Genomic DNA, 20,319 nt, shown 5'->3' with positions numbered 1-20,319 from the left:
AGAACTGATTTGGAGCATATTGGATTAGCCTTGGAAGGATGAAATAAACAGCGGGAGGACGTATCAAATTTCAGAGAGATGTACTTCGAGAATAATGTTTTTGTTCCGCATTCATGCATTGCATGCTTGTTCTCTTAAAAGAGCACACAAAGGCCACAGTCGTGGCTGATGTTTGGTTTTGTGACGAACACAATATACCGAAGATTTACACATTAGTGAGCCTGATGCACGCCAACGTGACCGATCAATCACTGTCATCTGCTGAGCCGACAGGTCACGATCTCATCTCCTCCCTTGTCAATTTAAGTAGAAGACACCAAATAAGCTCTAAGTCAGCTTCAGTCATTAAGAAAACAGCCTTTAAATTTTACACACTGATTATTCCATCAAAGCATTAAGTCCAATAAAAACCCAAAACAAACATGACAGATTAGAAACCCAGACGGACAGAGAACAAGATGGAGAAAGAGAGCAGAGACTGGAAACTGACCAGAGCAAAGGAATTTCTTGGCCTGAGCGCTCTTCATGGTTCCCTTCTCTTGAAGCTGCAGCACCGCCGTTCGGAAGATCCTCTTGATCTCCTCCGACACATTCCTCCAGGCCTTGTCATTCTTGGTCTTGGCTGCACTGCTTGACTCCATCTAAGCAGGACGGGAGGGGGACAGTCTGACTTCACAGACGGGCAGAGGACTCCCATCACGTACAGAGGGAGTCTCACTGTCCTTGTCTTTGTGCAGATACACTTTCAAAGGAGATTTGTTTTGAGTGTGATGTCAGAAGCACTAATTTAGACTGCTTATGCTGACCCCACACTGGAGGATAATTGGGCAGATTTTGGATCTGATTCACCGCTCTTGACGGCCGCGGTTGCTTTTAAGGCGTGCGAAAAGCTTGCAGTCTTGATATCAGTGTCATAGACTAGATTAGAGTCTCCCCTCATTTCTGCATCCCTTTGTTTCGCCCTCACGTTCACTAATCATGCCCGTTTTGGCGAAATCACAAATTAAATATTGAAAATCTGTCATGTTTGTCGTCGCCCATGTTTTTAAAATCGGTTCAGGATTTGAAAGTCATCTGGTTCACACCAGTGTATATGCCCGGTTGATTCTTGTGTGATTTTCCTGTCACATTATGGAGGCAAGTTTATCATGGAGATTTTAAGAAAAGACAATATTTTATTTCCTCTATAAACTTCTGGACAAGATAAAGGCTTCACTAAAGGGTTCAAGAGCTGCCTGACTCAAATATAACTATGACAGAAACAAAGCTGGTTTTCTTCTCTGAACGTGCATATAAATTATTCTTCACAAGAAGTAAATTTGACAGTGAGTGAAGTTGTGACTCTCATGTGGGTGAAATAACACGACAGGAAGACAAATTACCAGGAAAAAATCTCTTCTCTGCCACTGTTGGCTTATATAACAGGGCAGTCTGACTTACTGAGTTCTGATAGTTCTTAAGCATTTGGGCTTTGGGTTTGAGGTAGTATGCGGGTGGCACAGAGTTTTCATCCCTGCAGTACCACTCTTCCAAGATGTGTGTGTCCAGCCCGGCTTCCACAGCCGCATCCAAGATCATCTCAAACTCCGCTGATTCCACTTCCCCAGGCACTCGGATGCTGCCGTACTTTTCTCCAACTAGACCCTGAGGCGGGGCAGGAAGAAGGAAGGAGGAAGAGAAAAGGTAGAGGGCAGGGAGGTTGAGAAAAAGAGACGGGAAGTGTTTATCATCATTATCTTTTCAACAGTTTTGGGGCTCCTTCTTAAATCAGCGGCACAGAGTGAATAGCAGAATCAATGATGCAGACCGTGCGACCGAGCTGCAGGCACAGTTGCGGTGCAGTTGGGAGATCCAGCAGCTAGTTTGTGACATTAGGGAGCTACAATAGCTGCCACCACAGATGTCAAGGTTGTGTGTGCTGCGGTGTGTATTGAAAGCTCCTTCTTGAATGGAAATGACCTTACTCTACGGCCATATGCAGTGGACAGCTTCAATAGAAAAGGTTGAACTTCTCTGCCCACGGATGTACATTCATGTTTGCAGTGAGTGGTGAAAATAACAAATGTTCTCAAACAAGCAAAAAAAAAAAAACTAAAAACAAATAAGCTTGTGCTTGCCCGGTGAAAACGCCATCTGTCTCCCGTACGTCACAGAAAAAACTTAAAGATATGTAAAAAAAAGGAGCTACTGTATGAGGTGTAAGAGGACGATAACAACAACCTCGGCAGTTCAGTAAGAAATGTAGTGCTGTGATATTAAGAAGAAAGTGTTAACCTATAGCAACACAATATTCATGAAATCACTGTCAATTTTAACTAATGTTTCAAATAGAAAAGAGCAAAGTAGGATTCACTTTGTGTTGTTTTAGTCTTTGACATCCCTCATTTATTGGTGTTCACCCCTCTGTCTCACTGACAGCTTTGCTCTCTCTCAGACTAAAACAGCCATAAGATATTTAAATTGGGAAATATCTGTTCAAACTGTAAGCAAACAAAATATCTAATCTTTCCAAACATTCGGTGCAGTGCAGTGTGCTAATCTGGGGCTATGCAGACATTCTGGTCGGTAACACAAAAGCAGGGAGGTTCGCTACGAATCCCTGCTCATATATCTTTGTGTTCAGTAAGAAAAAGCAGATTTGTTCTGCTGCTGCACTGCAAATGTTTGAATGACACACAGTTATGTAAAACCCCCATCCTTGGCCAAATTTCCTAATGCTCAGTAATCAGTAGCATTAAGAGAATGAGCAGATTTGCTTTTTATACATAACAGATGGGGCTGTTTGAAATAAAAAGACATTAATGCATTAATTAAAGGGCGGTATGCTTACTTGTGAGAATATGACTGTGAAATTCCATTTGAATGTGCTTCTATGCTCCATGAAAAGGATATTGTCAGCACAATCACTGCCTTCATAACCATCACTACCACAATCATCATCAGTCTCACAGACCAAAGCCAACACCGACAATCTCTCTGCACGATCTCCTCAGTCAGAAACCAGAACACTCAGCAGAGAAGCTGCATAATTAGGCATTATCGTATTAAATGGTGGCTTTTCCATTCCACTATTGTTTCTCACTGCATGTGGTAAATCTACTGTAAGCTCCAGTGAGTTTTCATTTTTCACCCCAGCATCTATGAACACGCCAGTTCAATACTATTGGAACTGATCGGGGCCATTTCCTGTCACGGCTCATGATGTGCGCTATCAATCACAGTTGAAGACAATGAGGAAAGAAAAAAGATCCTGTGAAGATCCTCCACTACGTGACCAGCTGATCTTTACTCCATGCGTCGTAATTCACATGCAGCAGGGGCCTCGGGGGAAAAGATGCAGCGAGGGTGAGGGACACGCCAAATGACTGTGAGCTCCGATGAGCAGGAAAACTACGTTTGTATGCTCACGGCAATGACGCTTCAAAGCCACTCCATGTGGGACTCCTTGTTCCCTTGGCATTCGCAGTAGGAACAGATGCAGAGAACAAGCAGAATCAGATGATGGCATGTGGCATGGTCTGTAGGACGGCCTATTCTTAAAACCAACAAATGCCCGCGTTTGAGTCATTTCTGTTCACAGTTTTGTGTACATGTCGTAGAAATTCCGGACCAGAGCTTTGTTTTACAGCTTCTTTTGGATCTTGCGTGTACCCTCTGTGTTCAGTCAGCAGTTTTGGAGGATGAGGTCGAGGATGAGGTCTCACTTTACATTGTGGCTAAAAAAGTCGTTCTTTTATTTTCATTGCATTCAAGCAATCAGCTGACCCTTTTATACAATTAAATGTGTGTCACAATAGGAACAAGCTTAAGGGCAGAGGTCAAGAGAAGATAATATAGCAAAAAAAAAAAAAAAATAATAATAACTCTGCTCAGTAATGACTCACAAAACTCACAAAGCCAAATAAGAGAAGAACTCCAACAGAAGAACTGAGCGTATCTGAAAGGCAGGAACGATACAAAAAGCAAATAAGAGGAATTGGGTTGGGATTTCCCCTGGGTGGCACACTTTGTCTTCTCTTCCTGGCAAAATAAATAGATAAGTAGGGCAGGTTGCTCAATATCTTCCCCCGTGATTGATCAGAAAGGACACAAGCTGGATTCCAGCCTGAAATGCTTCCAGTTGAGAGCAGCACGTTTTAGCTCAGGGTGCTTTCAGAAGAAATGTCGAACTGATTGCCTCGTGAAAACGCACAAGATCCAACAGCTCTGTGTTTCATACGCTGGTTAGGCAGACATGATAACATTAACCACTCATATTAGTGGGAGGCGCTTAGGGAATGGTCAATTATTGGCTTTTCAAACTTGCATATATTATATGAAGATTGGCTTTATAGAAGCTGTGATAGGACAGGGATGTCCCACAGGTTCCCTTATTCACCTGCTTTACGCGGCTCTCTATGACTCACTGTGCTGCAGTGATGTGTCAGGAGAGGAAGGAGGCAATAAGCTGGTCTACAGTAAAGCAGAGAAAGAGAGATGTACAGTGTGAGGGAGCGAGAGAGCAGAGTTAAGGCGCCTCCAAGTTCCTGACAAAATCTCTGTCAGCTTGCCTTGTTGGTGATATAGCAGAGTGTGTGAGTGTATCTGGAGATAGAGGTGAGGATAAAACCTACCGGTGTTTCCCATCAAAATGACAAAATCAGGTCTTCCAATGCGAACGCAGACACCAGCAGCACGGCGCAGCACACACACTACAACATTCGCACCGCTTCACCCTTGTGTGTAATTGACTGTCACTTCTGTCATCCACTTGACTTACCAAACTGTAAAAAAAATGTCCAAATATTTCCCAGGTGGTGTTAACACCCCTGCCTCAGCCAGAGAGCGGGCCTGGAATGAGGCCATCTAAAATGGATTACAGCGGCTGACAAGCTAGAACTCCCCCCGTGTGTCTGTGTGTTTTTTGAGAGGTCCAAGAGGTTGCACAACTTCTTATTACACAGAAACACAGGAGGCTTAAGTGACAATGGCAAAGCAAATGGAGCCCAAATGCAATTCTAGTTTTAGCTGCATTCCTCTGCGCCCTCCCTCCCTTCCTAATTCTCCATCCCTGGAAGGGGTTTTTATACTCTAAGTGCACTTTATCTGATGAGCCAGCTGGGAGAGACGACTAAGATATTATATGCAGCTACAGTATGAATCAACCAATCAATCACTCGCACAGTCAATCAATCAATGAAACACACAGTCGACTTTTCTGATAGTTAATGCATCAGCTTTGGCATTGCAGAGGGAGAAAGGATCAGATGGAGAATTATTTAATTTTCAGTTACAATCCCACTCACTCATGTCATACTACATAGTGATTGTATTTAGTATAATTGTACTGATGTACTGTTTTTGCAGCATACAAAAAAAGTTATTTGTTTACTTCTTTTTCAACTGCAATTATTTCACCTAATGTCCCATCTTGTTGTTGTAAGTCCATCAAATATGTATTATTCCATTGCCAAAGTTTCCACTCCAATCCAAATTCTTCCACCTGCTGTCATAGTAGTTTAAATTAATTAACTTTTATACAAACAAGACTTGTTTTTGAATTGTTACATCTTCGGTGGGAACAAGTGGAGTAATATCAGCCTGATGATTAGTTCGGAAAGTTAAAGAAAAGTTTGCAAGATTCTCCAGTTTTGAGCACTATTTATCAAAACTTCTTTAAAATTCACTGTATGGATTTGCAGCAAAGCTTCAGAGTGACTGTGATGCAACATTTGCATTTTGAGCAATCTCTGCACAAGCATCCAGGCAGCGACAATACCCAACATCAAATGAGAACCTCTTTTTGTTGTAATCTTGCAGGCTTCCTTCTTCTGCTGAGTTCCTGACATAAAAGTCTTTGGTATGCACATCAACTTCCACGGAGGATGAGCGTTAAAGCCAGTCTTGCCTATCACATTTGCAGTTACATCATATTAACTGTATTTGATGTATGATGTCTCTCTGCTGCATGTTAAATGTAGCAGAGCAGCAGAGCAGCAGATTCTCAACTATCCTTACATCCAGCAAAGCTGCTGCAAGGCCAGACAAGTGTAAAGAAAAAAGCAGCAAAACTGGACGAGTGGCTGTGTTGTGTTTGCTGATACGTGTCCTTGAGGCATTTATCAAGTTTTAGTGTTTTTTTTTTTTTTTTTTTTTACACGAGGGAATCTGAGACAGTTGCAGAGAAGAGGAGGGAAGAGGAAAGAAGAGGGAGAAATAGAGAGAGAGAAAGAGGGAGAGAGGGGAGAAAAAACCAGTCATGGCTCATTGTCATGCTTAATCTCCGGGTCAGTGACACCATCACCATGCCAACCCCTGCTATTGCCATGGAAACCGGGTTTATTGGATCGACAGGTTAGAGAAAAGCCCCTCTTACCCAGGTGTGTGTGTGTGTGTGTGTGTGTGTTCACTGCCGCCTGTCTTGTATTCAGCCATGCCCTTTGAAAGACACTTGCTGTGACTCTTACTCATAAAGAAAGACTGACATGTCCAATAAAAAGCCCGTTATATAACAGCTGACTGTTTTATGAACTGAACCTTGATCGTCACACACTCCTACTAGATAAAAAGAGCTTGTTTTAAAACAATAACAAGGTTGCGATGATGAGTCTTTAGATCGACTTGACCAAACAGGAATACATAAAAGAGAAAAAGGACTTGACGAGATATCTGAAGTGATTATTTTGATACTAGAGAGCAGGAGGGACTTCACGGAGCTGAGTAGTAAGAGGTTTCCAGTTGTTGCACAGATCCTGCGTGGCAGCAGGAAACACACCTACACTTCCCATGTCAACCCTGTTTCTCAGTTTCCTCTGTGCTGCTTCTTCCAATCCTCAAACTCCCACCCTGCATCCTTCTCCCCGCCTCCCCCTCTATTTATTTCTGTTCTTTGTGACACAAGCACATCACCCCCGCCGATTCTCCAGTTTCATCTGCTTTCTCCCCTCTGATCCATGCTCTGGGCTCTGTGACAGTCATTGTGGGCTGTAGACCCCCAGAGCAGCTTCCCTTTGAAGTCTCCTCTTACTACCATGTGGGTGTGTGCATACATGTATATATGTATGTGTGTGTGTGTTAGCAGTGGTGCCACTTGTGTCAGCAGCCTCTAAGGAGGGCACCTGAGAGTGTGAAGGTGATTGTAACGGTGTGTTGAGACCAGCATGCTTGAGTGTCAACACTTGAGTTTGAATGATACAAAAGATAAAATTAGAAACAGACAGGGACCGCCTGAGCCACATAAACACAACACACCCACAGTTGCAGGCAGCATGCTAAACCTACGGTATGTTGTTGAATTAACAACGAGACCCTAAATTCTGCTGACATTTTCCCTGTCCGCTCATATATATCTTGCTCTGCCTCCCTGTAAAAATACACAACGCTACTCGGGAAATGGCCCAGACAACCCAGAACTGTCATAAGCAAGTCCCTGATCAAAGGATCTGCCACTCGGAGCTCCCCAGTCCCGGAAACAGGGCAGGCCTGCCGGCCTGTGTGGCAACAATGGAGGAACCGGGGGTGCAGAGATCACAGCAGCTGGCTCAGACTCATCTGAATGGGACTTCATTTTGCAGAGCTATTGTGGCCTCCTGTGTTCTCCATTGAGAGAAGAACAGCAGAATATGTCATTAAAGATTTAACCAACCCGGATGGAGAGGACGTGCACTATGGATGCATGTGTGTGTCTCTAGAGTGAGTGTGTGCTGAGGGGTGTAAAGAGTCTGTATCACCCAGAATCAGAGTACAGCCAAGCTGATTCTATAGCTCATGACAGAGAAAATGCCGCGGGTCAAGATGCTCTGTTTGTCTGTGTGGGTTTGTGTTTGAGAGCAGGAGAGAGGAAAAAAAGATGAATCCGAAGGAGTGAGAACAAAGAGCTGTGTCTGTGTGCTTGTACCTGAGCTTGTGTGTCCCTGCTTTCCCTCATTGTGTTGTCTGGTATTGCCTGGGGTCAGTCAGGGTTAAGATGGTGAAATTGCAGCAGGGACAGAGGGCAGTGAAGCTGATGGGAATGAATGAAATCAGTGCGGCGTGTACAACACAACACCAAACACCAAGCCGACAGGAAAATAAAGGGGAGGCTGAGCCACTTAGTTTTTTTTGTTTTTTTTTTTTACCTCAGATATGTCCATTTCAGTTCTGTTTAGCCTGATTGAGCTCACACCTTACAGCCCCAATGTCTCATTGGGCTTTAAATGCCGTGATGTCAAGTTTCACGATGCTGTCTAAAACTTTAGCACAGCTCCAAGACTGCCAACATTAACAGCAGTCAACTGTTCAAAGTGCTGAGCTCACTAACGTATTCAGGTAGTATTCTGAATAAGATGTGAAAAAATACTCTTCCTCGCCTCAAATGAAAACAACGTAATATGCATGTTGGTATTTTACAGCTTCCAAACTGCTCACGCTGTGGCAGATAAAGCCATGCAGCTGCAGCAGTCACATGATCAGCTCCACTCCCTACAACACATATCCAGCACACCTTTTTCTGCAGGGGGCGGTCTTTTAAAGCTGCCCAGGTTTTTTTTTTTTTTTTTTTTTTTCCTTCTGGAGTGTTAGCACACCTGTGAACTTTGCTGCAGGGCAGAAATGCAAAACTATAAAAAGCCAAAATGATTCCACACACAGCAGGTGGTGGTCTGCAGTGCCCCAAACAAACACAAAGAAGAAGAAACTTTGCTGTAAGCACTTGCTTCTAATTGCTGCTGCCCCTGATACAGCATTTAATAAGATAGCAGGCTTGTTAACACTGATAACTTGCCTTGAATGCAGCTTAAAAAGAACATGCCTGTTTGCCCCACGCTACTTCCACCTCTACTGATGTTTTGTCTGTTGTGTTCATCAATTGCTTGTCATCTGTACTCTAGATTGGAGAGGCCATGCCGGGCCTAATTGGGTTTTCTTGTTTGTGGGGATTCTGCTTGGGGATTGTCGGACCTATCGCCGTACTCCACAAAGGTAAGCAACAATATTTCTTTTGTGCACTAACATATGTGAGCTGATGCCAGTGTTCGGTGGTGCGTTATGTTTTGTGAGAGCTGTTGCTTCTGCTACGCTGCGACCTGTTTGGTTGTTTTTCTGCGCATCTGTTGTGCGTCAGTATGCTTCTGCTTCACTATGTGCTGGAATTGAATTTTCTTCTGCCGACTGAGTTTGAGTTTCTCCTTTTTCTGCTGTTGATTGGTCTGTGCTTCATGACGCTTTCATGCAAAGTGCAATGTTCATTTTCACCTGTGCACCGCCTTGTTTTGAAATCTGAAAAGAACACATCATGTCCTTATTTTTCTTAGTTGTCATGGAGATGGCATAATGCACTGTTTTGACAATCATGATGGTCATTCTCTTAGAGACTCCTTATAATGTCTGGATGAAATGTGCTTTGGGCTATTTTTCTTTCTTTTTCATGGACAAACTCCGTTGTGCTCATGTTGTTGTGTGTTTGTAAGGAACCTGGAAGCAAAGTATCAATATCACTATGTCAGTATCTACAAGTGTCTCATGTGATTTCACTGAAAATAAATATTTTTGGTTAGATTAGATGAAACCAGGATCAGAGTTGATTTTCTCTTTTATGGTGCAATGTTTTTTTATTTACCCCCCCGAAGTATCTGTGTCAGTGAGAGCAACAATTTGTGAATGAGAGAGGCAGGAGGAAGCTGCAAATGCAGGTTTGAGAGAGACAGAAATACAAAACTCAGTGCGGGGAAGGAGATTATGCTCCCTGGAGACCGGGGCTCCTGTTCTACCCATAATGCATTACCTCTCCCTGTACTCTCTCCCCTCAATTTCAACCTCTAGAAACGGATCTGTTCCATTTGAATAATTCACCATCAATTTCTCCTCCCACCTTCTTCGTCTCTTCACTCCTGTGATCATCTTTTCCTTTCCTGGCGCCTGACTTTTTATCTGGCCTAAAATTATCTGAAAAATATCACTGAAATGCCAGCTGTAATTACACGTCGTGGGAGCCTCTCTCGCAGCAATCGTTCACGCAAGTGTAATTTTAAGCTTTGTGTGGATTTTCAGTCCTCTACAGGAAAATTTTTGTTTGCATACAAGTTGTTTAAATGTTGTTGCTCTGCATACACTGTGTACTATTTCAAAAGCAAGCAAGGTCTCTTTTTAGACCTCCACGTGTGAAGAAAAACACATGCAATAGCTGCAAACAGAGCCGTAAAATTGGTGACACGTTTAACTGCAGCCCATGCAGCGTGCAATACTCACAACAAAACACGGTCCTGCCGAAGTCTTCAGACACTCCTCCAGGAGCTTCATTCTCAGTCGCTGCAACTCTGGACTGTCCCACTCCTCTGGATCGATGCCCCAGTACAGGTCCACCACCTGAAAACGCACATAAGCGGTCTGCGTGTTGTGTTTCTCAGCTAAAGAGGAGGATAAATAGCACAGTTGCCTTCTGCAGTTCACAAAAGACAGAGTGAGTGGTTGCGTTTCTTTTAAACCGGGGTTATCCTCTTGCTGTTTTGCAGAGAGAAAGACCTCAGGATCTATTTCAGGCTGCTACAACAACCTATTTTTATAGTAAATCCAAACTCCAACACATATTGTTGTTCCATGACAATTGAATATAGGGTGCTCAGTTTCTCAGCACACAATGAATTTTTGTTGTGAGGGGGAAAAAGCAGAAAATCATTTAAGCAACATCTGCAATGTATTTAAAGAGAACCAGTGACTAAGGAGAAATTAAACAAAAACACATCCTGTCAAATCAGCATCAGTTGGCTTAAATTCTGTCAGTTGAACTGTTGTCATTGTCATTCTAAGATTTACCACTCACACCTGGGTAATGTGATGAAAAAGCCCGACACCGCTCTCACCATCAGACACCAGTAGGAAGGTATGACTGAGCACACACTTACCTACACACAAATGCAATACAGGAGGTCTCCCTCAGCACATTTTTCACATGTTTTGGCAGCTGAGACAATTCAAACTGTAAACACACCACAGGGGGAATCTCTGGTGGTGGAGAGAGGTGAGGAAACACCTCAAAATGTGTGTGTGGCCCACGCCACGCTGCTGCTGCTGCTACTGGCTCAGGCTCGCCCTGTGAGGAAAACAAGCCCTCCCACCAGCGGCTTCCTGGGTCCCGAATAGCTTTTAGACCTCTGGTGGGCCCTGACACGGGGATTTAAAAGATGCCTTATAGCCGATAGCCTTTGCTGCTTGGAGGCACAGGATTCAGCCCCCAAAATCCATAATGTGCGTGATTGCATGATTCCTCTCTTCTTCCAATTCTTTTTTTTTTTTTTTTTTTTATTGCAGTTATTCAGCCGGTCTATCTCCCTGATGGCAGAGTGCAATGAGTAAAAAGTAGAGGATTTTGCAGCGAGGGGGGGGTGAGGGGATGTCAGCGAGGGCTGCAGTCTTCCTTCATGCTCTGCTGCTCGGGCAGACTAGCTAGCTCAAATGAGTTTAGCCTGCCACTATGACTGACGCATCTGCAGTGTGGCGGAGAGCAGCAGTGACTGGCATCCCCGTGCAGCTGGACGGCACAGAAATTGAGAGTGCAGCACTTGGTTTTGACAGTCTGGGAAATATTTGCCTCTTCTATTATTGTTGGGAGCAGCAGGAGGGCCGGAACTACACCTCAGCTCATCTGCTTGATTGTCGTTCTGCACCTGCGAGCAGATGTATTGCTGTGGAAGGAGACAGCTGTCAGTGAGCTGCAGATTTCTTGCACGGCGTCGGGCAGCAATTACTAAATAATTTCATTAAGAATCAGTTCAGGGGTTTTCAATCACCTTAAAACAGAACTATATTTAGCTCTCACCACTTTGAGGTTACAGTTCACTTTTACACATGGTGACCAGGATATAATACCACCTTAAAAGGCAATAGCCAAAATATGGGTAAAGAAAATTCGAATATTTGCCCATATTATTTCATGTTTCGCACAGAGTGAAATGGGAAATCCCCAATCACTGTCTGTTTCTCTCTAAATTATATGAAACAGTAGTTTAATACTAATTTAGAAGCAGCTTCATGCACTTAAGAATGAGAGAATGTTTATTTCTGCCTCATTAATGTCAAAAATAATTAACTGATAATCAGAATTGTTTGAAACTGAATAATTTTTGGCACTACTACCAACTGGGATATAAATGAAGTGTGAAAGTTGGATTACAAAATTAAAGATAGACTGATTAGATATAGTTCTGAGCATGCACATGGTGTGAGCCGCCAAGGCTTTTACTTTGGAAAGAAAATCTCCCACTCACTAGTGCGCGCACGATAAGCATCCCTCATGTTGGCCTGTTGTGGAAAACTCAATGTTCAGCCCATCAGTCACTGTGTATCAGTGTCACTAATCTACTTCCAACGCAAACGCGTGGGAGACTGCAATCGGCCGTGTGTTGACAAGGGCCCGGAGGGAAGGGGCCGAATGAAGTGAGATGGACGTCCCCAGTTACTATATGGTTTCTACCGGGTTTCAGCAGGTGACTGGGAGGATGCACGGTAATTAAAAGATAAATGAAGACATAAGTGTTATGCGTGTGTGTGTGTGTGTGTGGGGGGGGGGGGGGGTGGATTAAATTGGCCCAGACGCCCGCTGCGCTTCACTGGAGTATGGAGGGATGATGGAGAAAAGGGAAGAAAAGACAGTCGAGGAATGTTTATCCAAAAATGGGCAAGGACACATAACTGGGGTTAAGAGGGACAGAGCTTGAATGGGGGGGATTAGTTTAAGGAGGCACAATCAGGAAAAAAAAAAAAAAGACTCCTGTGGGACCGGATCTGACTGGAACTGTTTCACAGTTTCCTTGTGTATTTTTTATTTTTTTTCCTTCTTTCAGCCAACTACTTCTTCACCCTTCCTCTGTTTGATGCCCCCCCCACCCAGCCCCCAACCACCATCACCTCTTCCCCTAAACTATGGTGGTGATGGTGCTTTTACTTACATAAGAGCTGAAGCAGCTTCTGCTAAGCAGCTTTCAGATGCCCTTGGAAGGCGTTTGCCGATGGCAGGTCAAGTGCAGGAGAAGCCTTTTTTTTTTTTTTTTTTTCTCTTCTTCTTTTTCTTATTATTATTATTTATTGAATGTTAGACTATTAGACTTTGGGATTTTGCCCAAGATGCCCAGGAAGAAAGGGCATGAAATCAGGCGGGAAAAAAGCAGAAAAACACTGCTGACAGAAAGACTGTCGGGCAAAAAAAACAACAGTAAAAATAGATACAGTGCCAACATAAATATGTCTTAAGCTTTCTACTGCAGGCAGTTTTATTAAGAACATGTGGTAAATCTCAAAGAATTTTTTTTATGAATACAGCTTTCTCAGTGCTTGAGGGAAGTTCAGGTTTTAGTAGCAAATCCGTCACCAAAGACGATATTCTCTTGCACGCAGATCACATAGATGGAGGTTAAGCAGGCTTTACTTTTCAGCGTTAGATCTCTTAATGACATGTTTTACTTATCTCAATAGTCTGCCAGCTATGATAAAGGGTCACGTTTTCTGCATTTGCTTAATAAAGCTTGTCAAAGTCAGTTCTGTTCGCAAATCATCATGACCGTGAAGATATTCCACCTTTTGTGCACTCACAGGACGGTGCATCAGACGCTGCAGCTCAACCATAGAAATTATGGCTAAGAGCAGTCGAAGCCACAAGAAGCTGAGATCACATGACTTCTGATGCTTAAAATGAGCTACCAGCAACAGAAGGAGCTGATTTTCAGTAAAACCGCTCATGGAGATACATTTTTCATGGTAAACACTTCTTGATAGTAACTCTAGGGCTTGCAGTTTCCTCAAATGAAAATAAATTTCTTCAGAGCCTGTCAAAGCAGAGAGCAGCATTGTTACTCAGAGTTTAGGTTTGTTTGCTCACTGGCGCCCACGCAAGATGGAGGTGTTTGAGCGTTAAATGGGAGCGGGCACCACTTGGAAGACCTAAACTCGCAAAGAAAAACTAATCACAGGTGTTGGTTGCCACCGTGCACACACTGCAGTGATTGAGAAAAGTTGAGCTTACTTTCTGTTGAAATTGCAACTTTGAAAACTTTCCTGTTGTTAAGCTGCTCTCCGGGGAGGCTCGAGGAAAGAAAACCTAACAATGAAATGTTGAGAAATAATTAAATTTAGCTGTTACCTTTATGCAGTTAACAGTCTTTGACTCCTCTTGCAGACATACACCGACTCCCAGCTGAGATTGAAAAAAGTTTGGCAAGTACTCCTTGTGCACAATCATAGTACAGTGTATCCACACAATTTTACTTCTCATCCGTCAGCTGCCACACTACATGCACCATAAACCACTATGTTAAAGTGCACTATCTTAATTGCCAAGTGTTATTAGATACTGAATATCTTAAATAACTGAGCATAAGTCCGGCAGCTTTATGCTTTGCAAGTTGACTCTAAAGGTGTAAACACACTGATGCTCAGCTTTGACATTCACAACGTTCACATTCACTTCTCGAATCAGACAAACGCCGCCTGAGCCGGCGCTTCGGTAACGGCGTTCTTCGATCTGCAGGTTAACCGCAGGAAAAACGTGCAAAAGAGGAAAGAAACTTGACTGACATACAGCTGTTCAGGTCTTCGAGAAGAAGCGTAGATGCAACTACAGGAAACACGGAAAACAAATTTGAGTTGCTCTGCAGTTTAATCGCTCTTCAACATCAATGAGATTACTGTATATGGGGGGGAAACCTTAAACAGAATTTACAATTAGGCCTTATATTTGAGTGGAAAAAAAAAACAAAACACATTGCTGTTATATTTATTCAACCAAATTAAACCATCTATCCATCAAATCTAGGAGAAATATGTTCATATTTTCTGAGATAATTGCTGACACCAGATAAACTGACAGGGCAGAAAAAACCTTCATGGTGACAGTAATAAGACACCTTCTCTACAGTTCTCCCAAAGGTTATAAAAATACAGCGTAGCTGAAGCCCAAGATGTATCTCCTATTTGATTATCCTTCCTGACTGCTGGTATAATTCCAGAGGATTCAGCTGGCATGCTTGCGAGTCAACGTAATGGCAACGTAATTGATTAACTTTTAAAATGTGTAAGTGGTTGACATATTCTGAGAGAACTGTGTCTTTTCTGACAGCCATATTTTCCCTCCTCTTAGTGCAAGAATAATAGGCTTTTTGCAAAGGCTTTTTTTAATTATTATTATTTTTTTTTTATTTTAAATCGTTGTGAAATGTTGCTTCACCCCTCATCTTGTCTCCCATCTTGCTGCTTGAGTTGCGAGTTGTAAAAGACGCCTGAGTGACAGCCGTTGAATAGATTTTCACAGCTGCAGCCAGGAAACTTTTATTATAATTGCGTGTTTGTGTGTGTGTGTGTGTGTGTGATGGGCAGTGAGTTTGTCAACTAGAGCGCGCTTTGACCATGTTATTCACAGAGCTGCTTCAAGTAGCCTTAATATTCAGTTTAATTCCTACATGTGGGCGGGAGCAGCAAGATGATTTATGAACTGCAAGATGAGTTAAGATAATATGAACTGTGGGTTTTTTTTTTTTTTTGTTGTTTGTTTGTTTTTGTTTTTTTTTTTGTTGTGGATGAGAGATGGACATTTTCATGATAAAAATGAGACTAAGGAGTGAATTCATAGACTAATCCGTGTCTCACCAGCCGTGCTGTGGCTGCTTTTATAAATCTTCTGCAATAATGCTGCGGTGTTGGTCAAAAATTTTAATTCTGTGCAGCGTTTGCTCGTAAATATTTCCAGAAAATCCTCCTGCTGCATGTTTAGTTTTCACCTCCGACTAACTTGGTACATCATTACAAATGTAAATAGGATGAACAATTTATTAGAAACTAGTTTACTCAGATTCATCAGTCCTGCAAACTACAACCTGCACAATTAGACTAGACCGAACAAGAAATTGGATTTAACCCCACCCCCCGAAAAAAAAAAAAAAAAAAAAGTATTCTTTGCAAATATGTTTTGATGTTTTTCCTGAGGTGGTTTTTCAGACGTGCCGATACAGAAGTCACAAAAGTGTAAGGGAAACCTTTTGATTCTCATTTAGACCTCACTGGGCTTGACATATAGGAGTCACATGACCAAATCCATAACCATGGAAACGTGAAAATGCTTTAATCGATCTCACGGGATGAGAATTATTGGATTTCACAAGACTCAACTTGATGGGAATTAGGTTTCATTTGCAAATCACCCATCAATGGAAATACCTGCAAGCTTCATTTTCACTTTGTCGAAACTTTAGAAATGTCGCTTTTATTTTGCATAAAACTATCATGGAAACGCAACTGATACAAGCAGATAGTGAACGAGCCTTTGGATTTGTTTTGGCAAAAACCAGACCACCAACGAGCAAGAGAAGAGAAGTCACTGATCATTGTTTAACCAATAACACCACATAGTTAGAGACTGGATCGTTTATTTCCACTGATTGTAGTGAGCCAAGCCAGACATGCACGCACACACACACACACACACACACACACACCAGCAATTATCTAGCTTGGTTCCAGACACGCTGAAACCCTGATCCTCATTGTATCATTAGCATCATCACTGTACAGTCTCCACTCAGTGTCTTTGCTTCGCTTTGTGAGTATAAAGAAAGACAAACGTACAGGAAACACAGGACTGGAAATGGTACAAAGGGATCACGGCCCCCGGCTCCTGCTCCTGCACTGACTGAATGAGGATGCAGCCCTCGACCCCCAGGCTGGATTTCCATCCCCTCTTCCTCCCTCTATTTCCTAATCTATCTCCTGCAATCCCTCTCGATCCCTCTTAAGGAAGATTCTGGATGGAAACTGAGTCAAGCGATGAGGGACCGGGGAGAATTGGGTTTCATCAGCTTGCCGTTTGTGTGTCTGTGTGTGCCAGCTGATGTGTGTGAGAGACAGAGGGTGTTGGGGGGTTGATACAAAACCATATTTTGGATGTAAAATTACATCCAGTAAATTGCAGTAAATTGCACTCTCGAGCTCCAGTAAACTGTGATTTTTTTTTTTTTATTTTTTTATTTTTTTTTTTTTTAAGCTAAGATGCCAATCATCACATAGTGTGGGTGAGGATCGGGGAGGGATGGAATTGGAGGAGGGAGAGAGAAGAGTAAGTGAGTCATAGTATTAACTCCCAGGCCTTCTCCCAGGCTAATCATTTCAGCTCATGCTTCGTCACAGTGAGCTGAATCACCAGACAGACACGTGGCCGCAGACGCCGGAGCCAAAACGCCTCTGCCTGGCTTTTCCTGCATCATCTTGCACATCTCAATCACATTCAGATGTTTCCAGAGCTGCCGGGATGTTTGTTGTGTATTTTGTTTGGTGGTTTTGACCTCTAAGAGTCTGTAGGTGGAGGATGTGCTGTATAGCTGAGGCTTTAGGGTCAACATGTGTCACTGCGGGGGCGCTACCTTTTTTCTGTGCAACGACCGCTTCGGAGCTTTTCAATGGATTACGCTTGTTCCAGGGTATTCAGTAACTGGCCTGTCATCCTACTCAACCTCACTGATGGACATGCTGAAGTATGGCGTCATGATCGATTTTTAGTTTTTAAGTGATTTTCATCTGTGGATTCAAAATTTGTAAGACAGGGATTTTTTTTCTTTCTTTTTTTTTTTTTAATTATTATTATTTCTCCTCACAATTCCAGAACAAGGTCTGTGTTGCGGTTTCATCATAAAATGATTTCACTCAAGCAAAAGCAATGCGTTTCTGCTGCATAGTTTAAGTAAGCGTGTTTAAAATGCGCCTGCTCAATGCTAGGGAACTATAATTGAAGATTAGCTCATCTGAATTAGAAATAATAATAACAATAGAAACATTTAGACAAGGCTCATCACAAAGGACCCTTCAGTTCTCCTAAAGATAGGCCAACATTAACAGATCAGTCCAGTCCAGGGGAAAATTAATCATTTCAGGACTTGGTGTTCAAACGCATGAACATTTTTGCACTTTGCGTCAATCTAAGTGCACATTTTTAACGTCAACCTGTGCGGTCTGATTTTACTTGGACTACTCATTTTTACTGATTCAGAATATTAACCTCAAACAAACATATAGCTCCTTAAATCTGCAGCAGGTCAGTGTGGCTTTGGCTTTCAAGGAGCTTTGGTTTTTCTTATTTAAACAGGATGTCGAGAATCTAAGAACATGGCCTTCTAAGAAGCAGCTGATGCCCCAGTGCACATTTGTGCAAATGACTGAACAACCCTTGTGCATAAACAGGAGGTATCCTGAACTTAAGTCTTGTTATAACGCCTTCAAACGGTACGATCCAAGCATTCTTAGCATGTAATGTGACTTAGCTGTTGCCATCCCGCTGACTAACCGACGTCTCACAAAGCAATTCAGGGGTTGCAAGTCGCCACATCAGAAGTCCTTCCAAGAATAATCTACGGCCGAAATCTCTGCCTGACTGCAGGGCTCTCTTGGCGTTGTTCAACGAACGAACATCTGACTGTAATCTTTCTGTACACGCCGGTGCCAATTTGCAATGCAAATGATCGCGAGCAGTGGACACAACAGGGAGAGCGCAGCAATTCTCCGACAACAACAAAGGGTAAGATCTTGCATCATGCTGCCTTATCCATAGCTAGATTTGTGCCAGCACTCACCGATAGAAGCCTTATCTCTGCTGGCCTTCTGGCCGCTTAAAGGGACGGGGACCTCTGCATGTGGCCCCGGGGGAGTGGGGGGAGTGGGGTGAGGGGGGGCTCCTCCAGGCAATGACAGCAGTACAAGCCATGATGTCATGATGGAGATTCTTAACGGTCCGATCAAGTTCTGGCAAACTGCAGCTCAGGAAGTTAAAGGTCTCTGTGGCTGTAGGTGGAGTAATGAGTTGGAAGAGCGGAAGGGAGAAAGTTACCTGGAACTCAATGCCATAGTTCTCCCTGCAGAAGTCTCGTAGTTTGGGGTAGACGTGCTCTTTCAGTGCGCTCCTTTCTGCCTCTGTGTCTGAAAGAAAAAAAAGACACAAAGAACGTGACTGCAGTCCAAAAACTTGAAGCACTTGTGAATATGAAGAGAAGCAATCAATAATTAATTCCATTTCATACGCAACTAAAGAAAGATGCTTAAAAGACTGACACAATGTGGGATTGTGCATTATTACAAAGGCAGTGATCATATTGGACAGTCGGAGTGTGACAGACCGCGCGCCTTCAGGGCTTTGTTGGTCCACTTTGTTTTCTCCATCCCCCTCTTTTTAACTGTGTTTCACATGGTTACTGTAATTTAACAAAAAAACTCTTCCTCATTTGCTGTTTTTCTGAAGGTGGATAGTTAAAAACAGACCACGCCGACCTGAGAGTCCCTGTGTGCCCGAAGAAAACGCACATAGGACGCAGCAAAAACAGCCCCTCAGCCACAAAACTGTGTCATCCACAGCGTGAGTAGAAGGGCCCACAGACTTAGTCTGACGTATCTGTCTCTCATCTATCTTTAGTAAGGCTTTGGGCTGTGACCGCCACATGTATCCGCCCACAGCTACCCCGGCAAAATGTCAAATCAAAGCCGAGCGGCTGTAATGGTATGCAAATGAAATAAATGGCAGTTGCTGCGTCGGTACGGCTCTCATCTCGTTCCATTGGAGACACGTTAGACTACAACAAATGCAAAAATGTCTTACGGTGACACAGCTGACATCATAAGAGCCAAAACAGCGGCGTTCATGCAGTTCAGATGGAACTGTGTTTCTCTGTTTACGAAGGGTTAAGCTGCGGAAAACAAGTGCAGTTTAAATCTGCATCTGGCTGAACTGTGTCATGATGTGACCTGACAGACTAAACTGTGTTGTTGTTTGCATTGCACCGATAACGGCAAGACGCCTCTCCCCCCCCCCCCCCCCTCTCTCTTTTTGTGGGATGATGATGAGTTGTGGCAGCCTGACGTATGTGTGTGTCGGCTGTGTACACACCCACATGCCACGGAACAAAGACAGGATGCTACGTTGGCCCTCCTTACTCACAGTCTGTTCCTCCCTTCCAATTTTCCAATCTGTTTATTTCAATAGTGCCGACCAATCTCATTCTTTTTTCTCACTTCATTTTCTTTTCTCTCTTCCTCCCTTTTGGGAACTCCTGACAGACAGCCACCTTTCTTGTTTCCTTTCTTGTCCATCATTTTTCATTCTCATGCATCTTATGCTGCAAGTAATCATTCTTAATATTTTCAATTATTTGGTTGTTTACGCCAAAAAGAAAGCCCATCAGGACTTTCCAGAGTCTAAGGGGATGGTTTCAAAATGTTTTATTTATTTATTTATTTATTTTTTAATCAAACGGGACAAAACCCAAAGAGATTCAATTTACAAACATGAAACAAGGGGGCAACCCTCCCCACTAATTTCAGTAGTTACAGTAAGTGCATTCTTGG

The 20,319-nt window shown here is 43.0% G+C and overlaps 1 protein-coding gene across 2 annotated transcripts in view; it reads right to left on the bottom strand.

Annotated features, from left to right (window-relative positions):
• nwd2 (NACHT and WD repeat domain containing 2) overlaps positions 1-20,319 on the bottom strand; it is a 36,982-nt gene that overhangs the window by 9,661 nt on the left and 7,002 nt on the right. For both annotated transcript variants that reach the window (XM_029526804.1, XM_029526803.1), the window contains 4 exons: positions 18,812-18,900; positions 10,204-10,320; positions 1,441-1,644; positions 491-641 (listed from right to left, as the gene is read on the bottom strand). In XM_029526804.1, the coding sequence (XP_029382664.1) occupies positions 491-641; positions 1,441-1,644; positions 10,204-10,320; positions 18,812-18,900 (561 nt within the window). The remainder of the gene's footprint in view (positions 1-490; positions 642-1,440; positions 1,645-10,203; positions 10,321-18,811; positions 18,901-20,319) is intronic.

Source organism: Echeneis naucrates, chromosome 18 (genome assembly GCF_900963305.1).
Source record: "Echeneis naucrates chromosome 18, fEcheNa1.1, whole genome shotgun sequence".
Classification (NCBI taxonomy): domain Eukaryota; kingdom Metazoa; phylum Chordata; class Actinopteri; order Carangiformes; family Echeneidae; genus Echeneis; species Echeneis naucrates.
Note: the sequence above shows the minus strand (reverse complement) of the source record. Positions and strands in the feature narration are given on the sequence as shown.